The 18,443-nt window shown below is 42.4% G+C and overlaps 1 protein-coding gene across 1 annotated transcript in view; it reads right to left on the bottom strand.

Annotated features, from left to right (window-relative positions):
- Positions 1-411: 411 nt before the first annotated feature.
- Positions 412-18,443, bottom strand: part of LOC145406282 (alpha-(1,3)-fucosyltransferase C-like) — a 90,607-nt gene continuing 72,575 nt past the window's right edge. Inside the window, exons 7-9 of the mRNA XM_080277445.1 lie at positions 14,199-14,384; positions 6,591-6,749; positions 412-601 (exon numbers count right to left, since the gene is read on the bottom strand). Coding sequence (XP_080133571.1) covers positions 412-601; positions 6,591-6,749; positions 14,199-14,384 — 535 coding nt within the window. The remainder of the gene's footprint in view (positions 602-6,590; positions 6,750-14,198; positions 14,385-18,443) is intronic.

The raw sequence follows: 18,443 nt of genomic DNA on the forward strand, positions 1-18,443 counted from the left end.
ATATATTTCGAAAAGCTTCCCACAGTCCTTCTCTGCTAACCCTGTTGTAAGCTTTCTTGCAGCAAAATAAATACCACAAATACTTTACCTCTATATTATCTATCCCATTGCAAATATTTGATCCACACATCCATTACAACACCTAAACCCACCCAGTTAGGCACTCGTCAGACCATCAGATAATTATTCCTTACATTTTCTTTGATTTGATAATTCTTCCATATAATATCTTTTTTTTTCCAAGACAGTAGACCACGGCATTTTCTGTTCTCTGTTCAATCTGTTTTGTATTTACTCAGTATGTAGGCACAATCACAGCCATAAAGGCGAAAAGATTAACAGGTGTGTGATGTCAGTGCAGTTCGCAAAACTCCCACCCCCCTCTCTCTCTCTCTCTCTCTCTCTCTCTGTCTATTTCTGCCCTGTAATAAAAGACTTAATCCTTGGGGTATCCTTGCTTTGACAGTGGGAGTCCTTTACAAACCATTGGTAAATGTCGTAGGTCTTGGTGGTGTTGTCTGTGTGCAGCTTCTCACACAAGTCACAGAAGGACCTCGATATGCACTGCCATGCATTGCCCAACACGTGATAGCGCTTCCATCTGCAAAATTACATTCACCATCAATAAAATCATCATCGTCAGTGCAGGCTTTCGCACATCTGATAGATGGCCCTCCTTAACCGTTCCCACCCACTAGGGGTCAAGTGAAATTGCTTGCTGTTGAAAAATAACGTAGATTATCTTCAACAGCATTACTCATTGGTTTTTATCTGCATAATCATCGACATAAATAATACTATAATGATGATCACCATCATCATTAATCCACGTCAAACAGATGGAGAGAGAGAGAGAGAGAGAGAGAGAGAGAGAGAGAGAGAGAGAGAGAGAGAGAGAGAGAGAGAGAGAGAGAGAGAGAGAGAGAGAGACACTAATATTTATTATCCATCCATCCATCCTTCTTTATTCTTGCACTCCTCCATTAGGAACGGAGGGGCCGGAGGCTGTTTACTTCAGACATGTAAAAAAATGGCTGGCCAGTCAGTTTCCTTGGGTGGTATCATGTGAGCAATGAACTTTGAAAAAATCCTGGGGCTTATTATGGGTCATTTCCAGATGCAGAGCAATAATCCATTCATGACAATACCTTCGTCTTGAAAGAATTCATGCGACCTCTAGGCGAATATGTTCAGTTTGTGACAGACTGGACAGATTTGGCAGAATCTTCATGAACAGCCTCAGTACAAGAGGCCTTTCAAAAGTTGTGTAAATGGTTGGTAGGTAGTAATAATAATTTAAAAGGAGTTACTGTACTGAATTATCCGAGCATGACATTCCAATCGCTGTTATCAGGCCCCCACTTGACGAGCAATTCTGACAACTAACTCTACAGTAAATACGGAAAAATATGTTGATTATATTCCCAACTGTACAGTACCAAGTGTATGTGACTACCTGGAACAAAGCATTAATATCGGACTGCCTATACACTGAAGTTGCTGTAAGTACTTGCAGAAGATTGTGAAGTACGATAAAATACCGTGTTTATCTCAGAAATCACACCTACTTGAAGATTTGGTTGTTCCATGTTTTTTTTTTTCCCTTTTTGTTATGCAAGGAAGAAGGGACCAAAGTCCAGGAGCCCGAATTGTTCCATCCAGGAAAAAAACAAAATGAAATACCAGAGAGCTAAATTCAAGAATCGTTCATTTCGAGATGCCTGGACACACTACATTTCAAGGAATGGAGATAATAGACAGTGGGAAATACAGAGGGAGACAGTTCTTGAGCTGACATGTTGCATAGATGAAGGACTAGTAGCAACAGTAGATGAGAGTTTGCTGCCAGACAGGCGATAAGTGCCCACCGTAGTGATGGGGGGATGCAAGCAGACAGTTCGGAGGAGCAGTGACCACTGAAGTAGCGAAAGAGAACAGATAAAGTTGTACCAGTGTAATGAAGAGACACAAGTTGAAGGGATTCAGTAAGAGAAGGAGAGTTAATGAGACAAAAGCCTTTGACTCCACCTTGTTGAGATGAACTGTATGTGGGGAGTCTCCCCAAACATGAGAGTTGTGCTCTGTTCAGCCGCGTATAAAACCCCTGTATAAAGTCAACATCTGTACAGGGGTAAAGAAAGCAAAGACTTGGCTTAGCACATTTAATTATCATTCTCTTCTGTGTGCACACTCATTTAGGTATATCCCTATTAAGTTGACTGAATTAACTGTCAGACTGATGGCGTATTTTTATGTTTCATTCTTGCTACCTCCGTGTTTTGGCGTAGAAAAATGTGTTGCAGTTAATGGTTTAAAAATGATATCATTAATCTATTCAAGATCGTATCATTTGTATTTTATCTCAGCCAAAGCCAGACGATTGTATTCGGTTGAGAATAAAGAATAACAGCCAGAGAGTGATAATGGTCACCTAAGTATTTTATTCCAGCCACAGCCAGAAAAATAGGTTTAACTGAGAATAAGACAAGGGGGGATGACTTAATGTCCTGCTCTATAAATTTCTACCCAGTTAAAATCTCAGCTAATCTTGTCGCAAGAATATAATGAAAAACTGTCCTTGGTGACAATCTGTTAACTAGTACAACAACTGCAAAAAACAGCTCGTACTAGAGTGAGTGGACTGTGTTTGTGTGTGTGTGTGTGTGTGTGTGTGTGTGTGTTTAGCTGCATGCAGTGTGGTAATTTCTACCAGCATGGTGGTGTGAGAGCGTGCTTCTATTATGATAGAGTGAAAGAGAGCCTTTCTAGCAGTATGAGTTTGTAGAGGTATTACTGCTAGGATGATATGTTGGGGATGCAGCTACGAGGGTGGCGGTAGAACGTTTTTGCACTTAGGATGGGGTGTGGACAAAACTTCGTATCAGGATGGGAAGTGGGGCAAAGTGGAGGAATTTGTACGAGTGCTAGAAGCCCACACAACCCCACCCCACGCTGATGCCAGTGAGAGATGGCAACTACAGACATTGTGTACAGTGCAGTCATGTCTATGTTCGGCAAAAAGACATGCATACCGGCAGACTGGATCGAAGTCCACTGAGAGGAAATGATGCCAGTCATAAAGGAAAAGAGACTCGCACTGATTACATACCAGACCTGCCTCAGTAAAAGGAACCTGCAGGCTCTTTGGACCTCTTGTAAGAAGGTTCGGCAGTTGGCATGTATATGTGCCAAATTCTACTGGCTCTTACTCTGGTCCCAGATACAGTCTGGTGCCGACATTCGTAACATCACTGAGCTGCATGAAATAATCTGTCTCTTCTGAAGTGAAGGACTTGTGCCACAAGACATCAGAGATGCGAACATCATCATAGTGTACAGAAAACAGATGGCAAAAGCTATTGTAACAACTATCGTGTATCTCTTTCCTCAGCATTGTGGGAAAGGCGCTCACCCAAGTCATACTAAGGAGGTTAATGGTCCTTGTGGAGAGGGTCTACCTAGAATCTCAGTGCGGGTTTTGAGCTAGCCGATCCCCTGTTGACAACTGTCGCCATGGTTTTCTCTCTCAGGCAGCTGCAGGAGAAATGCAGGGAGCAAAAGCAATCACAAGGGCCTTCAACCTCGTTAACAGAGATGGTCTCTTCAAAAGATTCTGATCAAGATTGGTTGTTCACCCATGCTTCCATGCATAACCAGATCGTTCCATATTGGCATGAAGGAGACTGTTCTTTGACGACTCAAGATCAGAAGCCATCAACATCTAAAGCCAAGTGAAACAGGGTTGTGTCCTCGTGCCCACACTGTTTGGCATCTTCTTTGTCAGCTTACTGAAGAACGACTTTGGGTTTGCAACCAAGGGCATTTACCTCCGCACAAGATCTTCGCAAAAGATCTAATGGATGGCTCTTTAACCTTTTCATACTAAGAGCAAAGTCCAGCTGAGATGCCTTAAAGACTTCTTCTTTGCAGAGGATGCATCTGTCACCATGTCAGCTGAGGGTCTTCAATAGCCCATGAAGGTCTAACGTGAGGCATTCAGAAACTTCGGATTTACCATCAGTCTCAAAAACACACAGGTCATGAGACACGACATGGACTCCTCACAGGCCATCAAAATCTCTGACTATGAAAAGGAGGTTGTCCACGACTTTGTGTATCTTGGCTCAACGATCTCAGACTCTCTCTCTCTCTTGACACTGAGCTACACAGGAGTATCGGGAAAGCTGCCACCACCTCGTCCTGACTGACAAAAAATGCTTGGTCCAATGACACACTGCAGTTCAAGTCAACAAGGCCTACAGTGAGCACACTCCATTACGGCAGCGAGTCATCAGAAGAGAAGATTCAGTGCTTTCCACATATGTTGTCTCCATTGCATCCCAGGCACAACCTTGAAGGACTGCCATTCCCAGCATGTACATCCTCCTGAATCAGAGACGCATGCACTGGTTCAGTCATGTTGTACGTATGGAAGATGACAGAATACCAAAGGATCTCCTGTATGAAGAACTTATGGAGGGCAAGCGACCAAATGGCAAGCTCCAGCTGCGACACAGGGACGTATGCAAGAGAAACATGAAAGCCCTTTGGATCAGCCACGACAACTGGGAAGTTGCTGCCTTGGATAGATGAATATGGAGTCAGTCAGTACAGAAAGGCCTCTCCTACTTCGAGGAGAATCTGACTACAGTCTGAGGCAAATAGACTTCGAAAGAATGTCCAGTGTTATGTTGCTAGACCGACCTTAGTCTTTGTCTGCTTTTACTGTGGCAGAGACTTTCACTTGCGCACTGGCCTGTCCAGCCACAACCAGTGCTGTGCCTGAGATATCATAGGCACCAGGGAAACCATCCACACGCGATCCATGGTCTCCCTAGACTGACGGATGCATTACGTTTCTAGTTAAGTGGTTTGTGAAAAGTGTTGTTACCTTTTCGAGATGTCGAGTGTAGGTGGCAGAGTGAGGTGTGGGGGTGTAGCTTGTACAGTGAAGTGTGGGGGCATAGCTAGTAGAAAGAAGAGTGGGGTTGTAGCTTGCAGAGTGAGGTGTGGAGCTGTAGCTAGTGCAGTGAGGTGTGGGGCTGTGCCTAGTACAGTGAGGTGTGGGGCAGTAGCTAGTACAGTGAGGAGTGGGGCAGTACCTAGTACAGTGAGGAGTGGGGTTGTAGCTAGTACAGTGAGGAGTGGAGCTGTTGCTAGTACATTGAGGTGTGGGGCAGTACCTAGTACAATGAGGAGTGGGGTTGTAGCTAGTACAGTGAGGTGTGGGACCGTAGCTAGTGCAGTGAGGTGTTGGTCTGTAGCTAGTTGAGTGTGGGACATAGGTAATAGGATAGGTTGCAGGTGTAGCTTTTGGAGTATAGGGATGGGCAGGGACAGCTACTGGGGGTGCTTGAGAGACAGGGACAGCAGCAGGGGCAACAACAGATACAGCAATAAGAACAGTGATAGGCACAGAACAAAACAGAGAGAGGAATAGGGATATGTCTGTCCTGTAGAACTTCATTATAAACAAGTATCCATGCGGTTGAAGTACATGACCGGGAACAGGGGCAGGTAATGAGACATGACCAACATTCATCTGTTGTTGGTGATGTTAATGCTGCTGACGATATTGTTGATGATGCTGTTGAGTAACCCTGGACCGCTGGCCAAGCAGACTCTTGAATCACAGGCAAACAGCTGCCCCTGCAGGGCCATCCTATGCAGACAAGGGATGTTCCCCTGTGGCAGACAACACCTCATCATAGCAAGGCACAGGGAACAGTGTGAGGGTTTGGTTCCCGGGTGGCCGCAATATTTGCGCTTCTCCACCAGGTTAACAGGGGTATCATTATAGGCTCATCACCCTGTTATGGTTACCACCCAGCTTTGTAAATGGTTTCCAGTGTTACAGGAAACTATTATGCTTGTCACTCAATGAATAGCCACCTGAAATGGAAACAGGAGTAATAATGTGACAGGGAGGATGGGACAAATAGGATGAAAGAGGGTCAGACATAGAGTGGTAAAGCTGAAAGAAGACGTGGGCAACACTACATCACTAACCACTCAACTTATATATTCATTATGTGTTGCATCATTATGACCGAGGTACAGTATACACGGACAGGGGCAGGGTCACAACTCACCTGAAGTACTCATAAACAGTGTTGTTGTAGATAAGGGACAGGGAGAAGTATAGGGATAGCCAAGTGTACAAGGGGAGAGATAAAGTTCATTTGAAACTTTAGTTATGTGCAGTGTCCTTGGTGTTAAGAGACAAGGACAAAAACAGATAAACAATTCACCTCCAGTACTAAATATCAGCCATTTTGAGACTGCGACAGTGGCAGAGCTATGACTCACATAAAGTTCTCATTATAAGTAGTGTCGTTTGTATTCAGGGACAAGGATGGGAACAAGGACAGGGCCACAGTTCACCTGAAGTACTCATTATAAGCAGTGTCACTGGTACTAAGGGACAGGGCTAGGGGCAGGAACAAGCAACACCTCACCTAAAGTACTCAATATAAGCTATTTCGTTGGTGATGAGGGACAGGAACAGTAAAAGGTCCAGTGCCATCACTCACCTGAAATCCAAATTATATGCAGTTTCGTTGGTGCTAAGGGACGGGGCCATGACTCACCTAAAGTATTCATTATAAGCTGTGTCGTTGGTGTTGAGGTAAAGCAGGTAGTCTGCGAGGCTCTTGGCGCTTGGGAAGCTGAGGGCATCGATGTAGGAATGAGGTGGTGCATGTACCGAGTAGTTTCCCAGACCATACACCACCGGCACTACATCCAACCTGGACGCATGAAACGTTAGGCCAGGTCAGATCAGGTGCATTTTAGTCATATGACATGAGGTCAATACAGACAGGCTACAAATCAGTCAGATTAGGTTCCTAAAGTTGCGGTACAGTCCAGACAGGTTTGATAACTACATGCAGGGTACAGTCCAATCAGGTTTGGTTACTACAGGTAGGGAACACTCTAGTCAAGTTAGCAAGCTACTGGCAGGGTACAATCCAGTCAAGTTAGATTACTACAGGTAGGGTACAATCCGGTCAGGTTAGGTCACTGCCTGTGGGGTACAAGCCAGGCAGGTTAGGTTACTACAGGTAGGGCACAGTAGAATCAGGTTAGGTTACTACAGACCGGGTACAGTTCAGGTAAGTCTGGTCAGTGCAAACAGCTTACGGTTCAGACGATCAGGTCACCACAGATAGGATACAGGATAATCAGATGAGGTCATGTCACTGGTCAACTTACCATTTTTCTTGAAAGATAACCCAGTGCACAGGAGCATAAATCAGTAATCATTGTAGCCTATAAAGAATTATATGTGTACTATCATAATACACACACACACATACACACACACACACACACACACATATATAGATAGATATACTGTGTATATATATATATATATATATATATATATATATATATATATATATATATATATATATATATATATATATATATATATATATATATATATGCAAACTAACCACAGGAGAAATGAAAGGAGCGACAGTGAGTACTTTCGTATATTACATCTTCAGACAGAGTGAGACAGAAACGTAAAGGGTAGAGGTCTTTTATGCACACCCGCAGCAGGTAGTGGCACACAGAACAATGGATGACCTGAATTTTACCTGCAGCTCAACTTAGGGTCACCTGCACCAGGGAGTGGAACACAACAAAGGATGACCTGAATCTAAAAAATGCACGTGACAAAGGAGGAGGGAGGAGGAGGGGAGGAAAGGGGAGTGGGAGGGAGGGGGAAGGGGAGAGGGGAGAGGGAGGAGGGGATAAATACTACTGCTTAACTTAAGACCTAGAGGATTAATGCTTGGTGTGTCCCACACAGGTGTGACTACATCACCAGCAGATGACAGGGAACAATCACGTGTTAGTCTGGGGGATACTGCTTTCTAAACAGTGTATTAGAAACATACTAACACCGGAAAATCAACACATAATTTTCTCTCACTGTTATCAAGTTCTCACAAATGAAACTATTAGTGTGAAACGTAAACATGAACAGAAATTAAAAGAACTGATTGAAAACAGTTATTGGAACATACATATGAATCCAGATTGCGTCATAAACCTGTCATCTAAAGAATTAGATCAGGATACCTTATGTGCCCTAGGTTATGGTTTATCGTTTTCTTAAGGCAAGAAGATAAACCCAGTGCAGGTTGGAAAGTCCTTGTTTCAAATGGAAAAACAGTCAAGTGAAAATGGTGAGATTATTCGTGGTATTTTATATGGGGCAATGTTTAAGAAAAAAACAACAATTCTGCTCCTAAAAGATTCGTGAATGCCTTGGACAAATTGAAAAAAGATGACTCCCTGCATATAACTACAGCTGATAAAAGCAGCGCTGTAGTAGTCATGAACAAATGTGACTACAAAGAAAAAGTGAGTGAAATGTTGCTTGACACCAACACCTATAGTGAACTAAAAAGTGATCCAACTGAAGAACAAAGTAGAAAATCCCATAAAGAAATCAAGACTTTGCTAAGAGGAAGGGACGACGTGATCAAACAGTTCTCTGTGCAAAATCCATCTGCACCATATGTGTATGGTTTGATTAAACCCACAAACCAAACAACCCCATCAGGCCAATTGTAAGCTCTATAGGCTCTACGACATACAAGCTCTCCAAGTGGCTTGTAACACTGTTGTCCCCTGTTGTAGGTACTATCTCTGATGCATTTGTACAAAACAATGAGGATTTGGTAAGAAAGTTAAAATCTCTAAATGTCATGTACCCCTACAAATTAGTCAGCTTTGATGTTAAATCATTATTCACAAATGTCCCTGTTGATGATGTTTTAACTTTCCTGCCAAGCATTCTGGGTAGTAACATTGATGGTATTCCCTCTGAAAACATTATCAAGCTAATGAAATTGTGAATTGTGAACTCTTCTTTTACCTTTGAAGGTAAATTTTACACACACAAATTTGGTATGGCCATGGGTAATCCCCTCTCCCCAGTTCTGGCAAATATTTACATGGAATACTTTGAGAAACACTTACTGACCTCCATAAAGGAGCAAAACATAGTTTGGCTCCGATACGTTGATGATCCTAACAGTCTTCCCATTGATGAATTTCTCCTGAAATTAAATTCGTTAGTTCCATCGATTAAGTTTACTCATGAGATGGAAATGGATAATGAATTACCATTTTTGGATGTAAAAGTTATCAGGGACCAAAATGTTTTGAAGACTAAAGTATACAGGAAACCCACAAATATTGTCATATGTGCATTATTATTCAAACCATCATATTAATGTATAACGATCTGTGTTCATATCCACATACTTAAGAGCATATAAAACTTCAGACCCAGAATTTTTAGATGATGAAATAAAAATGATTCAGAGCATTGGAATGAAGCTAAAATATCCACAGAGTACCGTATACTAAGTCAGTGCCACAATACAGCCAAGGAACGATTCCTGGAAGGGAAAACTAACAAGCCAGATCGCCAGAACATTGAAAGAACCCCTGTCCTCCCCTTCCATGAAAATTTTCTTAATGTTGTTCACATACTGAAGAAACTTAATGTACAAGTACTATTCAAATATGAGAACACTATAAAAAAAAAAAACCCTCATCAAGAACAGCCCTTTCAGTAATTCAGGCGTTGTTTACACAATCCCGTGTAAAAGCTGTAACAAATTTTACATAGGACAATCTGTAGAAGATTTGGAAACTAGAATCTCACAACATAAATACAGTGTAAGGACAGCCCAACAGAGTAGTGGTTTATTTCAGCACAAAGCATCCAGTGATCACCATATTGACTGGACAGGCTCCAAGATTCTAGCAAGATCAAAAAGCTTAGATGAAAGAAATGTAATAGAATCTTGTCTAATTTCTGGCACATATGAAACGAATGTAAACATGAGCTATGGTCATTTTAAGTGTGATAAATTGTTAACTGAATTAATTTTAAAGCAGTATCCCCCAGACTAACAACTGATTGTTCCCTGTCGTCTCCTTGTAGTGTAGTCACACCTGTGTGGGACACACCAAGCTTTAATCCTCTAGGTCTTAAGTTAGGCAGCAGTATTTATCCCCTCCTCCTCCTCCTCCCTCCCCCCTCTCCCCTTCCCCCTTCTCTTCCTCCCCTACCCTTCCCCCTTCTCTTCCTCCCCTACCCTTCCCCCTTCTCTTCCTCCCCTACCCTTCCCCCTTCTCTTCCTCCCGTATCCCTTCCCCCTCCCTCCCTCTCCCCTTTCCTCCCCTCCTCCTCCCCCCTCCCCTGTTGTCACGTGCATCCCTAAGGAAGAAAAAAAGATAGGTACCTATTGTTCTGTGCATCACCCATTTTTAGATTCAGGTCATCCTTTGTTCTGTGTGCCACTCCCTGCTGCGGGTGTGCATAAAAGACCTCTACCCTTTACGTTTCTGTCTCACTCTGTCTGAAGATGTAATATACGAATGTACTCACTGTCGCTCCTTTCATTTCTCCTGTGGTTATTTTGCGTATATATATATATATATATATATATATATATATATATATATATATATATATATATTACAGTAGGGTGATCCTCAAAATCAAAAGTTGATTTATACAGTGTCTCTCCCACTAAATTTGTTCCATTTTTTTATTTAATCAACCAGTTACTTTTTGTGTATATAAAACTTGGAGAATATTATGAGGTTTCACACTATGGACTAAAGCAGTGGCATCTTGTCCACTGTGCCCGGGGGTGCCTGAGCCCCCCCATTTTTTTTGCATTACTTAAGTAACATTTTCGTAGCAGGTACATGTAATGCACATGCACTCTGCTCATCGTCCCTTGGCACTACTCGGCCGAAAATGAGCGAGCTTGGCTTGTTTACCGACGAAATCGGGAGTTATATGAAAATGAGCAATGCAGTGATTGAGGTACGCGACGTACTATTGGGAACATATGAAACTGGTACAGTATAAGAGTGTGGCTTGGGTCAGGCAGTTGGTACGCCTGCAGCCCGTGACGTATTCACACATTTGTTGTGTCTAGGGGGGGGTGATAAATGAATGGGTTGCCAATTAATTCTGAAAACTGACACGTAGCTACGAATTATATGTTAGAAGACTGAAGTAAAAATAACCATAGGTATGAGTGTTATTCATAATTGTCATAGCTCATTTCGTTGATAGAGAAACTTCAACTGCAATGATAACCAAATGATATAAAGATATTTCCGTATCACAGACTGATCTAGCCGGTGCTCACACACCTTAAATCGCTCCTGTCTTGCCTTGCCAGATGGTGGAACGCACACTCCATCAATGATTTATTTGACACAAAAATCAAATTGCTTCCATAAACTGTATAGTGGCATTTTCTGTTTGCAAAATTTCTAAATCACACGAAGATGTGGTTACTGGCTGCTGCTGCCATCGTAAATCAAAACACTCTCTTCCCTTTCTACCAACTCTCGTTGCTGGAAACTCACTCCCATCTTCCCCTCCCCCCACTCCCTCCCCCGAACCCCTTACCTCTCTCACTCTCCCCTTCCCCCTCTAAACAGCCAGTTCCTCTACCCACTACCACCTGGCTCAGGGAGTAAGGTCGCAGAAAAACCTGTAGTGGTTATCTGCCTTAATAACCCCACTGCTGTCATTTAGTCATTGCTATTGACACTCTCTCTCTCTCTCTCTTTATATATATATATATATATATATATATATATATGGTTTTCGCCAAGAAAGATCCACCATTGACATAATCGGTCTCCTGATTCATACCATCCACAAATCAGTTGACCTACATGGTGAAACTCATGCAGTAGCCCTGGATATTTCTAAAGCTTTCGACAGAGTATGGCACCGTTCCCTGTTGTCCAAACTCCCTTGCTATGGACTAAACTATTTTGTTCCTTTGATTTCCTCATATCTCAGCAATAGAAAAATAAGAGTAAAAGTAGATGATGTATATATTCCACTTTCCACTCAGTTAAAGCCGGCAGGGATCAATTCTGGCACCAACCCTGTTCCTCCTTCATATTAATGATGTCTTATCTGTCACCCACAATCCCATCCATTCATATGCAGATGACTCAACACTTCATAGTTCATTCACACTCAGACATCCATTTACAAGTCCGATAGCTCTAACTCTCACCTCAGTACAGCCATCTCTTTAAATCAAGACTTACCCACGATCGGTGAATGGGGACAAAACAACCTTGTCTCATTTAATGCTAGTAAAACTAAGTATATACAATTTACTAATAGGCAGATATTGCCAGAATCGTATATTACCTTCAATGCTACAAATATCCCCATTTCCAAAAGTATTGAAATTCTCGGCGTCTCGCTGGACTTCTCGTGTTAGATTACTTGCTAAAACCGCCTCAAAGAAACTTGGATTATTGTACAGAGTCCGTAACTTCTTCAATGACGAGCAGTTAGTTATAATTTATAAGAGTCATGTGCGCTCTCAGCTTGAATATTGCTCACCCTTGTGGAGCGGATGTGGAGAATTAAAACAAGTAGACAAAATTCAGAACAAAGCTGTTAGAATTATTAATAACCCTGCTATTACTAATAAACTACCTCCCCTACAAGTAAGAAGGAATGTTGCCTCCCTTGCATTATTTTACAGATATTTCTACAACAAATGCGCAAACGAAGTTGCGTCAGTGGTGCCACCTCTCCATGCCTTCCCTCGTGCTACACGGGCATCTGGCAGCACTGATGACTGGAATGTCACTCAGCCATATTGCAGAACTTCTGCCTATCAGAATTCTTTCATTCCCCCGAACTGTATCTCTCTGGAACTCGCTTCCCCAGAGATGTTTCCCTCCAAACTTCAACCTGCTGCTGTTCAAGTCTAACTGTTACAGATATTTTATGAGCAGAGGACACCAGTAATCTGGTGCATGGATTTTTTTTTTTTTTTCATTTTTTTTCATTACTCTGTTCTGTTATAATATATATATATATATATATATATATATATATATATATATATATCATCAGCCGTTTGAGTATCCACTGCAGGACCGGCCTATCCCGACCGAAGTCGGGACGATACAGCCAATGTATTTCTACCAAGTGGCTCAGACTGTCCGGTAGAGATTGTATGTGGGGTTAGAAGTGCTTGTAAGTGTAATTGTAGTGTTGGAGTGGCCTTAGATGTGTGTGTAGTCTGTGAACCAAGTGTAATCAGCCCGCGCAAGCTGAATGGGTGCAAGCTTAAAGTATGCGACACTGGTTCAACAACAGCACCGCTTGTGTCCGCCAATGCAGTACGTGGCCGGGTGATCACTCCCAAAGTTTATTACCCGGGCGCGAACCCTGGTTCACCAGTGTACGAAACGCACACTCTGCCACTGTACCACGGAGGCTCGCATATATATATATATATATATATATATATATATATATATATATATATATATATATATATATATATATATATATATATATATATATATATATATCATCAGCCGTTGAGGTCCACTGCAGGACCGGCCTATCCCTACCGAAGCAGGGACGATACAGCCAATGTATCTCTACCCAGTGGCTAAGGCTGTCTGGTAGAGACTGTATGTAGGGTGAGATGTGCTTGTCAGTGTAATTGTAGTGTTGTAGTGGCTTTGGATGTGTGTGTAGTCTGTGAACCAAGTGTAATCGGCCCGCCTTAAGCCGATTGGGTGCAAGCATACTAGTATGCGACACTGGTTCAATCACAGCACCCCTTATGTCCGCCAAAGTAGCAAGTGGCTCGGTGAACAATTCCCAAAGTTTTTACAACTCTCAATTCATTAGCGTGCGAAACGCACACTCTACCACTGTACCACTGTACCACAGAGGCTTCATATATATATATATATATATATATATATATATATATATATATATATATATATATATATATATATATATATATATAAAGAGAGAGAGAGAGAGAGAGAGAGAGAGAGGGCACATTTTTATTATCAAAAGTGCTTATATATCTACGTAAAATAGGGGGCAACGTACACTCCCCAACCCGAAATCCGTGCTAGTTGATGTCTTTCTTGCAAACTTAAGTTTTTTTTTTCCAGTTTTTCTTTCTCTACCCATCCTAGGAAATTTAAGCTTTTTTTCTCCTTGTTGCACAACCCAAACCAATATCTTTAAGCCTTACTTTATCCATAACCCACTCTGTCAAAGCTATGACATTTGTTTTGCCATTCACCACTGCAAGAAATCTAAGTTTTCTTTTTCTTCCACTACCCACCCCAGCATATTGAAGAACTTTTCGGTGATGTAGTCCCTGCAGAGGGAGTTCTCAAAGGCCAAGTAGAATTTGTAGTGTTTACTGATCATCTGGTGGCACTTCTTGCGTTCACTTTTTGGACATATCAACTTGCTACAGCCTCCATAGATGTCCACGTCAATCCACTGCTGTAGTGTTTTGACCAGCCTGCAAATATATATATCAGTATGCAGATTACAGTCTGTACACACACACACACACACACACACACACACACATACATACACACACACACAATAGAAGCCGTAAACCGGTCACCTTACACACACACCCACACACACACACACACACACACACACACACACACACACACACACACACACACACACACACACATACATACACACACACACAATAGAAGCCGTAAACCGGTCACCTTACACACACACGCACACACACATAGACATATATATATATATATATATATATATATATATATATATATATATATATATATATATATATATATATATATATATATATAGGGTTTGTTGATAGGTCGAGAACAATGCGTAGAGAGCCAGGATGTTAATCAACGGCCGTTGAACACTTCTGGGTTTTATTCCTTCTAAGCAAAGCTGAGGTATAATCAAAGACAAAATTTGTCCTGAAATATGATGAAATCATCTGCTTAAATCCTAAGATCTGGTGTATTGTGTTTTGCGTCAAATGGACGGTTTGTTACTCTGACCTGAGTTGCCATTTGCTCCAGGTGACGAGGCTGTTGATGAGAGCATATTTTTGATACCTATGCGAAATATAAACATAGTGCTGTTTTTTCTTTTTCCGACAACTAATTTTATTCTACTATTATATGAACAGTTTCTCATCTGTTCTCATTTTCAATAACACTTCAGGAGCAGTGCAATTCATTTAGCTAAAGACATGTCAGGTTTATGCTTAGCTAAATTTGTAATTATAAGCTGTTATTATCTGTCAACATACAACCTCGTTACATATGAGGATAGAGTTTGTGTAACAATACAATGATAATTGAATGTTTTGTTACGAGTGTCGAAATGAATCCCAAAGGATGGGTTCGAACACATAACCTAGAAAACCGAACTCTACGGACAACTATTCGTGTGCTTCATTCTAAGTTTAGTTCATCTCTTACGGAATAAGCACTGCTTACAGGTGCTGCCCTCCATCGCTGTCATTATTTCCAATTCCTGTATTGATGTGGTAACATTAGGGACTCCTGAACGATGACTGCTGTCCATTGTGCCTTCCTCCCGAAAGCGCCTAATCCACCTTTCTACAGTTCTGATTACACCGATTGTTTGAACTATCTGTTCGGGATTCGTTTCTCCTAATGAAAGGTATATCACGTTCTCACTCATCTTCCCAGTAGTTGGACGCATGCTGTTTTACCCTGTCCATACCAAGGTATATACTAGGTCTACGTTATGGTTTGTATTATGCGACGGCCGAGCAGTCATCGCCTGACCGAATATGGTTCACTTTTCGTCTCTCTGACGCACTAGTACTGGCAAATGGATATTAACGCTTCGGAATTTCCTGGGTTTATTCGTAGTTACTGTTATTCCAGCAGCAGCATATATGAAGCTTGAAGAAAGTCAGGCTAGCTAACCACGAATGTATAGCTGTGGTAGAGCTCTCATAATGTTTTGCATGTTACGTTTAATCGGAGAAAACAGGGACAATTTTTTTTTTTTTTTTTTTTTCAGTTTCACTTACACTTGCAAAACATCGTGACTTTTCTCTTTCACGTCACCTCTGACCTCTCCCACTACTACTCGCTTGGTGTCCGGTCACTGACTAATTCTCACTTACTGGCTCTCTGACTGCCTATTCAGCCTACACTGATTGGCTCCCACCGTCTGAGTCACAATCTTTGTCACCAATTTTATCGCTGTCTTGTTTGCCACTGACTCACTGGCCGACTCAGTGACTGTTCACTGACTGACTCACTGTTAACCATTTTTTTTCTTACTGTCCGTTACTAACGCTCTGACTTTCATTATCTGATTGGCTATCACTGACCAACTCACTCTGTCTATTACTCTCTGGCTAACTGAACTGTCCCGGGAGCAGGATGGTTTGTTAAATATCACTCCTCTCTCCAGACTCCACCTAGCAGTACAACCGAGATCACTGCAGGGCCTATGAAAGACTTTTTTTTTTTTTTTTCACACAATAATTCATATTCCAGAGCCTAGGAAAGACCTCACATTTTCCAGTCAAATAATGCATGTAAATTAACAATTCGCAGCAAAAATCACAAGAACTAACTCGTAAGGTAAGAGAGAGAGAGAGAGAGAGAGAGAGAGAGAGAGAAACAAAACAGACATGTCGAAATCTCCCGAATGTCCCTCTCATCTCCAGATATAAACATTAATCAAATTATCACATAATACTGAGTTTGTAGAATGTCTCTCACATCTCAAAATATAAACCAGTAACTTAATTCCACCGGTATGCAAATGCACTTTCCTCAAAACTGTGTCGTCCACGACACAACCACCTACCTCTACCTATGTACATGTACTGTACGTACATGATATTCTTCGAGTCTAGTGGGTTGTTGCTGTAGCCTTCCCCATCTGTATCCCATGGCGTCCAGAGCGCCCTTTCCCTGATCCGTCTCTCACGTCATCCCTTGTAACTGCAGCATCCGGAGCATTGAGGAAGGGAAGGCTGACCTCCTTCATACGTTCAGCGAGAAGACCTGGATCACCAAAGCTGTCAGTGACTCCATCACCTTCTTGGGCCCTCCTTTCATCACTGGTGTCCAGCAGGCCCTCAGCTTCTCTCCACGTGTACTTCTCAGGTCCATGGTATCTTGACAGACGATAGGCATGGACGATCTTCGGCCTGGTCCTTCTCTCCCCTTTGTAGGTCATGACTTACTTAGGTCATGACTTAGAAATGGTCTGCCATCATTCATAGGGGCACTGAAGTTTGGGAGACCGGCCCTTCTGCTCTGGGTTGTAAAGTCACACTTGGTCTCCTGCCTCGAAACTGATATTGCTAGCTCCCATATCATACCTCCACTTCATGGCTTCACTGGAGAACTTCAGCATACCTCAAACTTGATAGTGCACCTCATCCATTCTCTATTCCAGACTTCAGGCATACTCAGAGGCTTCCACTGGGAGACCTTCTTCATGTGGCCTTCTAGTTAACAGGTCTACTGGCAGCTGCAATTCACGCCCAAAAATAATCTTCGCTGGAGATTATCCAGTAGCCTTATGGGTTGCAGACCTGTAGACCTTCAGCAGACCTGGCAGCTTATAGTCCCAGTCTGTCTGTCCTACCACTCACTGCTTGCCCAGCTCTTGTTCCAGCGTCCAGTTGAAGCTTTCCACCATTCCATCTGACTGGGGTTGCGGTGGTGTAGTCCTGGTCTTCCTAATGTCCAGCAACTTGCAACACTCGGCAAGGACTGCAGACTCGAAGTTCTTTCCCTGGTCCAAGCACAGCTCATTCGGAAGACCAAAATAGCAGAAAAGCTGGTCCACCAGCACACTTACAACAGAAGTGACCTCCTGGTCTGGGATGGCATAAGCCTCAGGTCACTTGCTGAAACAGTCCACTGCCACACAGATGTATTTACTCCCCTCTGTTGTGAGAGGCAGAGGTACCACAATGTCCACCGTGACCTTGGTAAAGCTGCAGTGGAGCAGACAGGTTCTTCTTGGGCCCCTTCTTCGTGCAGCAGACATCACATGTTCTGTACCACACTTCCACATCCTTCTGGATACCAACCCAGTAGAACTTTTGACACAGGCAGTTCAAGGTCTTCCTCAGTATTGAGTGTCCACGGGTTATGTTGATATGCATCTCCTCGGGAATTGGCGTCCACAGCTTCTTCGGGAGTACCACCAGCCAGTAGATGTGGAGTCCATTAGGAGTCGCTTGGTGGTGCTGCAGTCTCCTGTTGTCCAGCCGCAGACTATCCCACAACTGATTGGAGATTCTGATCTAACAGCTATTGTTTTCCCATATCAGTTTCAAGGCTTTACCGTATGGCAATATTTCATAATGCTACCTTCTTTCTTATTACTACTACGCATCCATGACGCTAGCAATCGTAAAGAATTATATACTTTCGCGCACGATCATCCATTAATTGAGTCTCTGTCTAGGTCCGTACCTGATATTTACTGTATATATAATTCTGATTTTGAAAAGCATGCTCTTTTCTGTATAATATATTATAACTTTAGCTTTAATGAGCGC

This window comes from Coenobita brevimanus, chromosome 8 (genome assembly GCF_032717465.1).
Source record: "Coenobita brevimanus isolate Jiangsu-jjx chromosome 8, ASM3271746v2, whole genome shotgun sequence".
Lineage (NCBI taxonomy): Eukaryota > Metazoa > Arthropoda > Malacostraca > Decapoda > Coenobitidae > Coenobita > Coenobita brevimanus.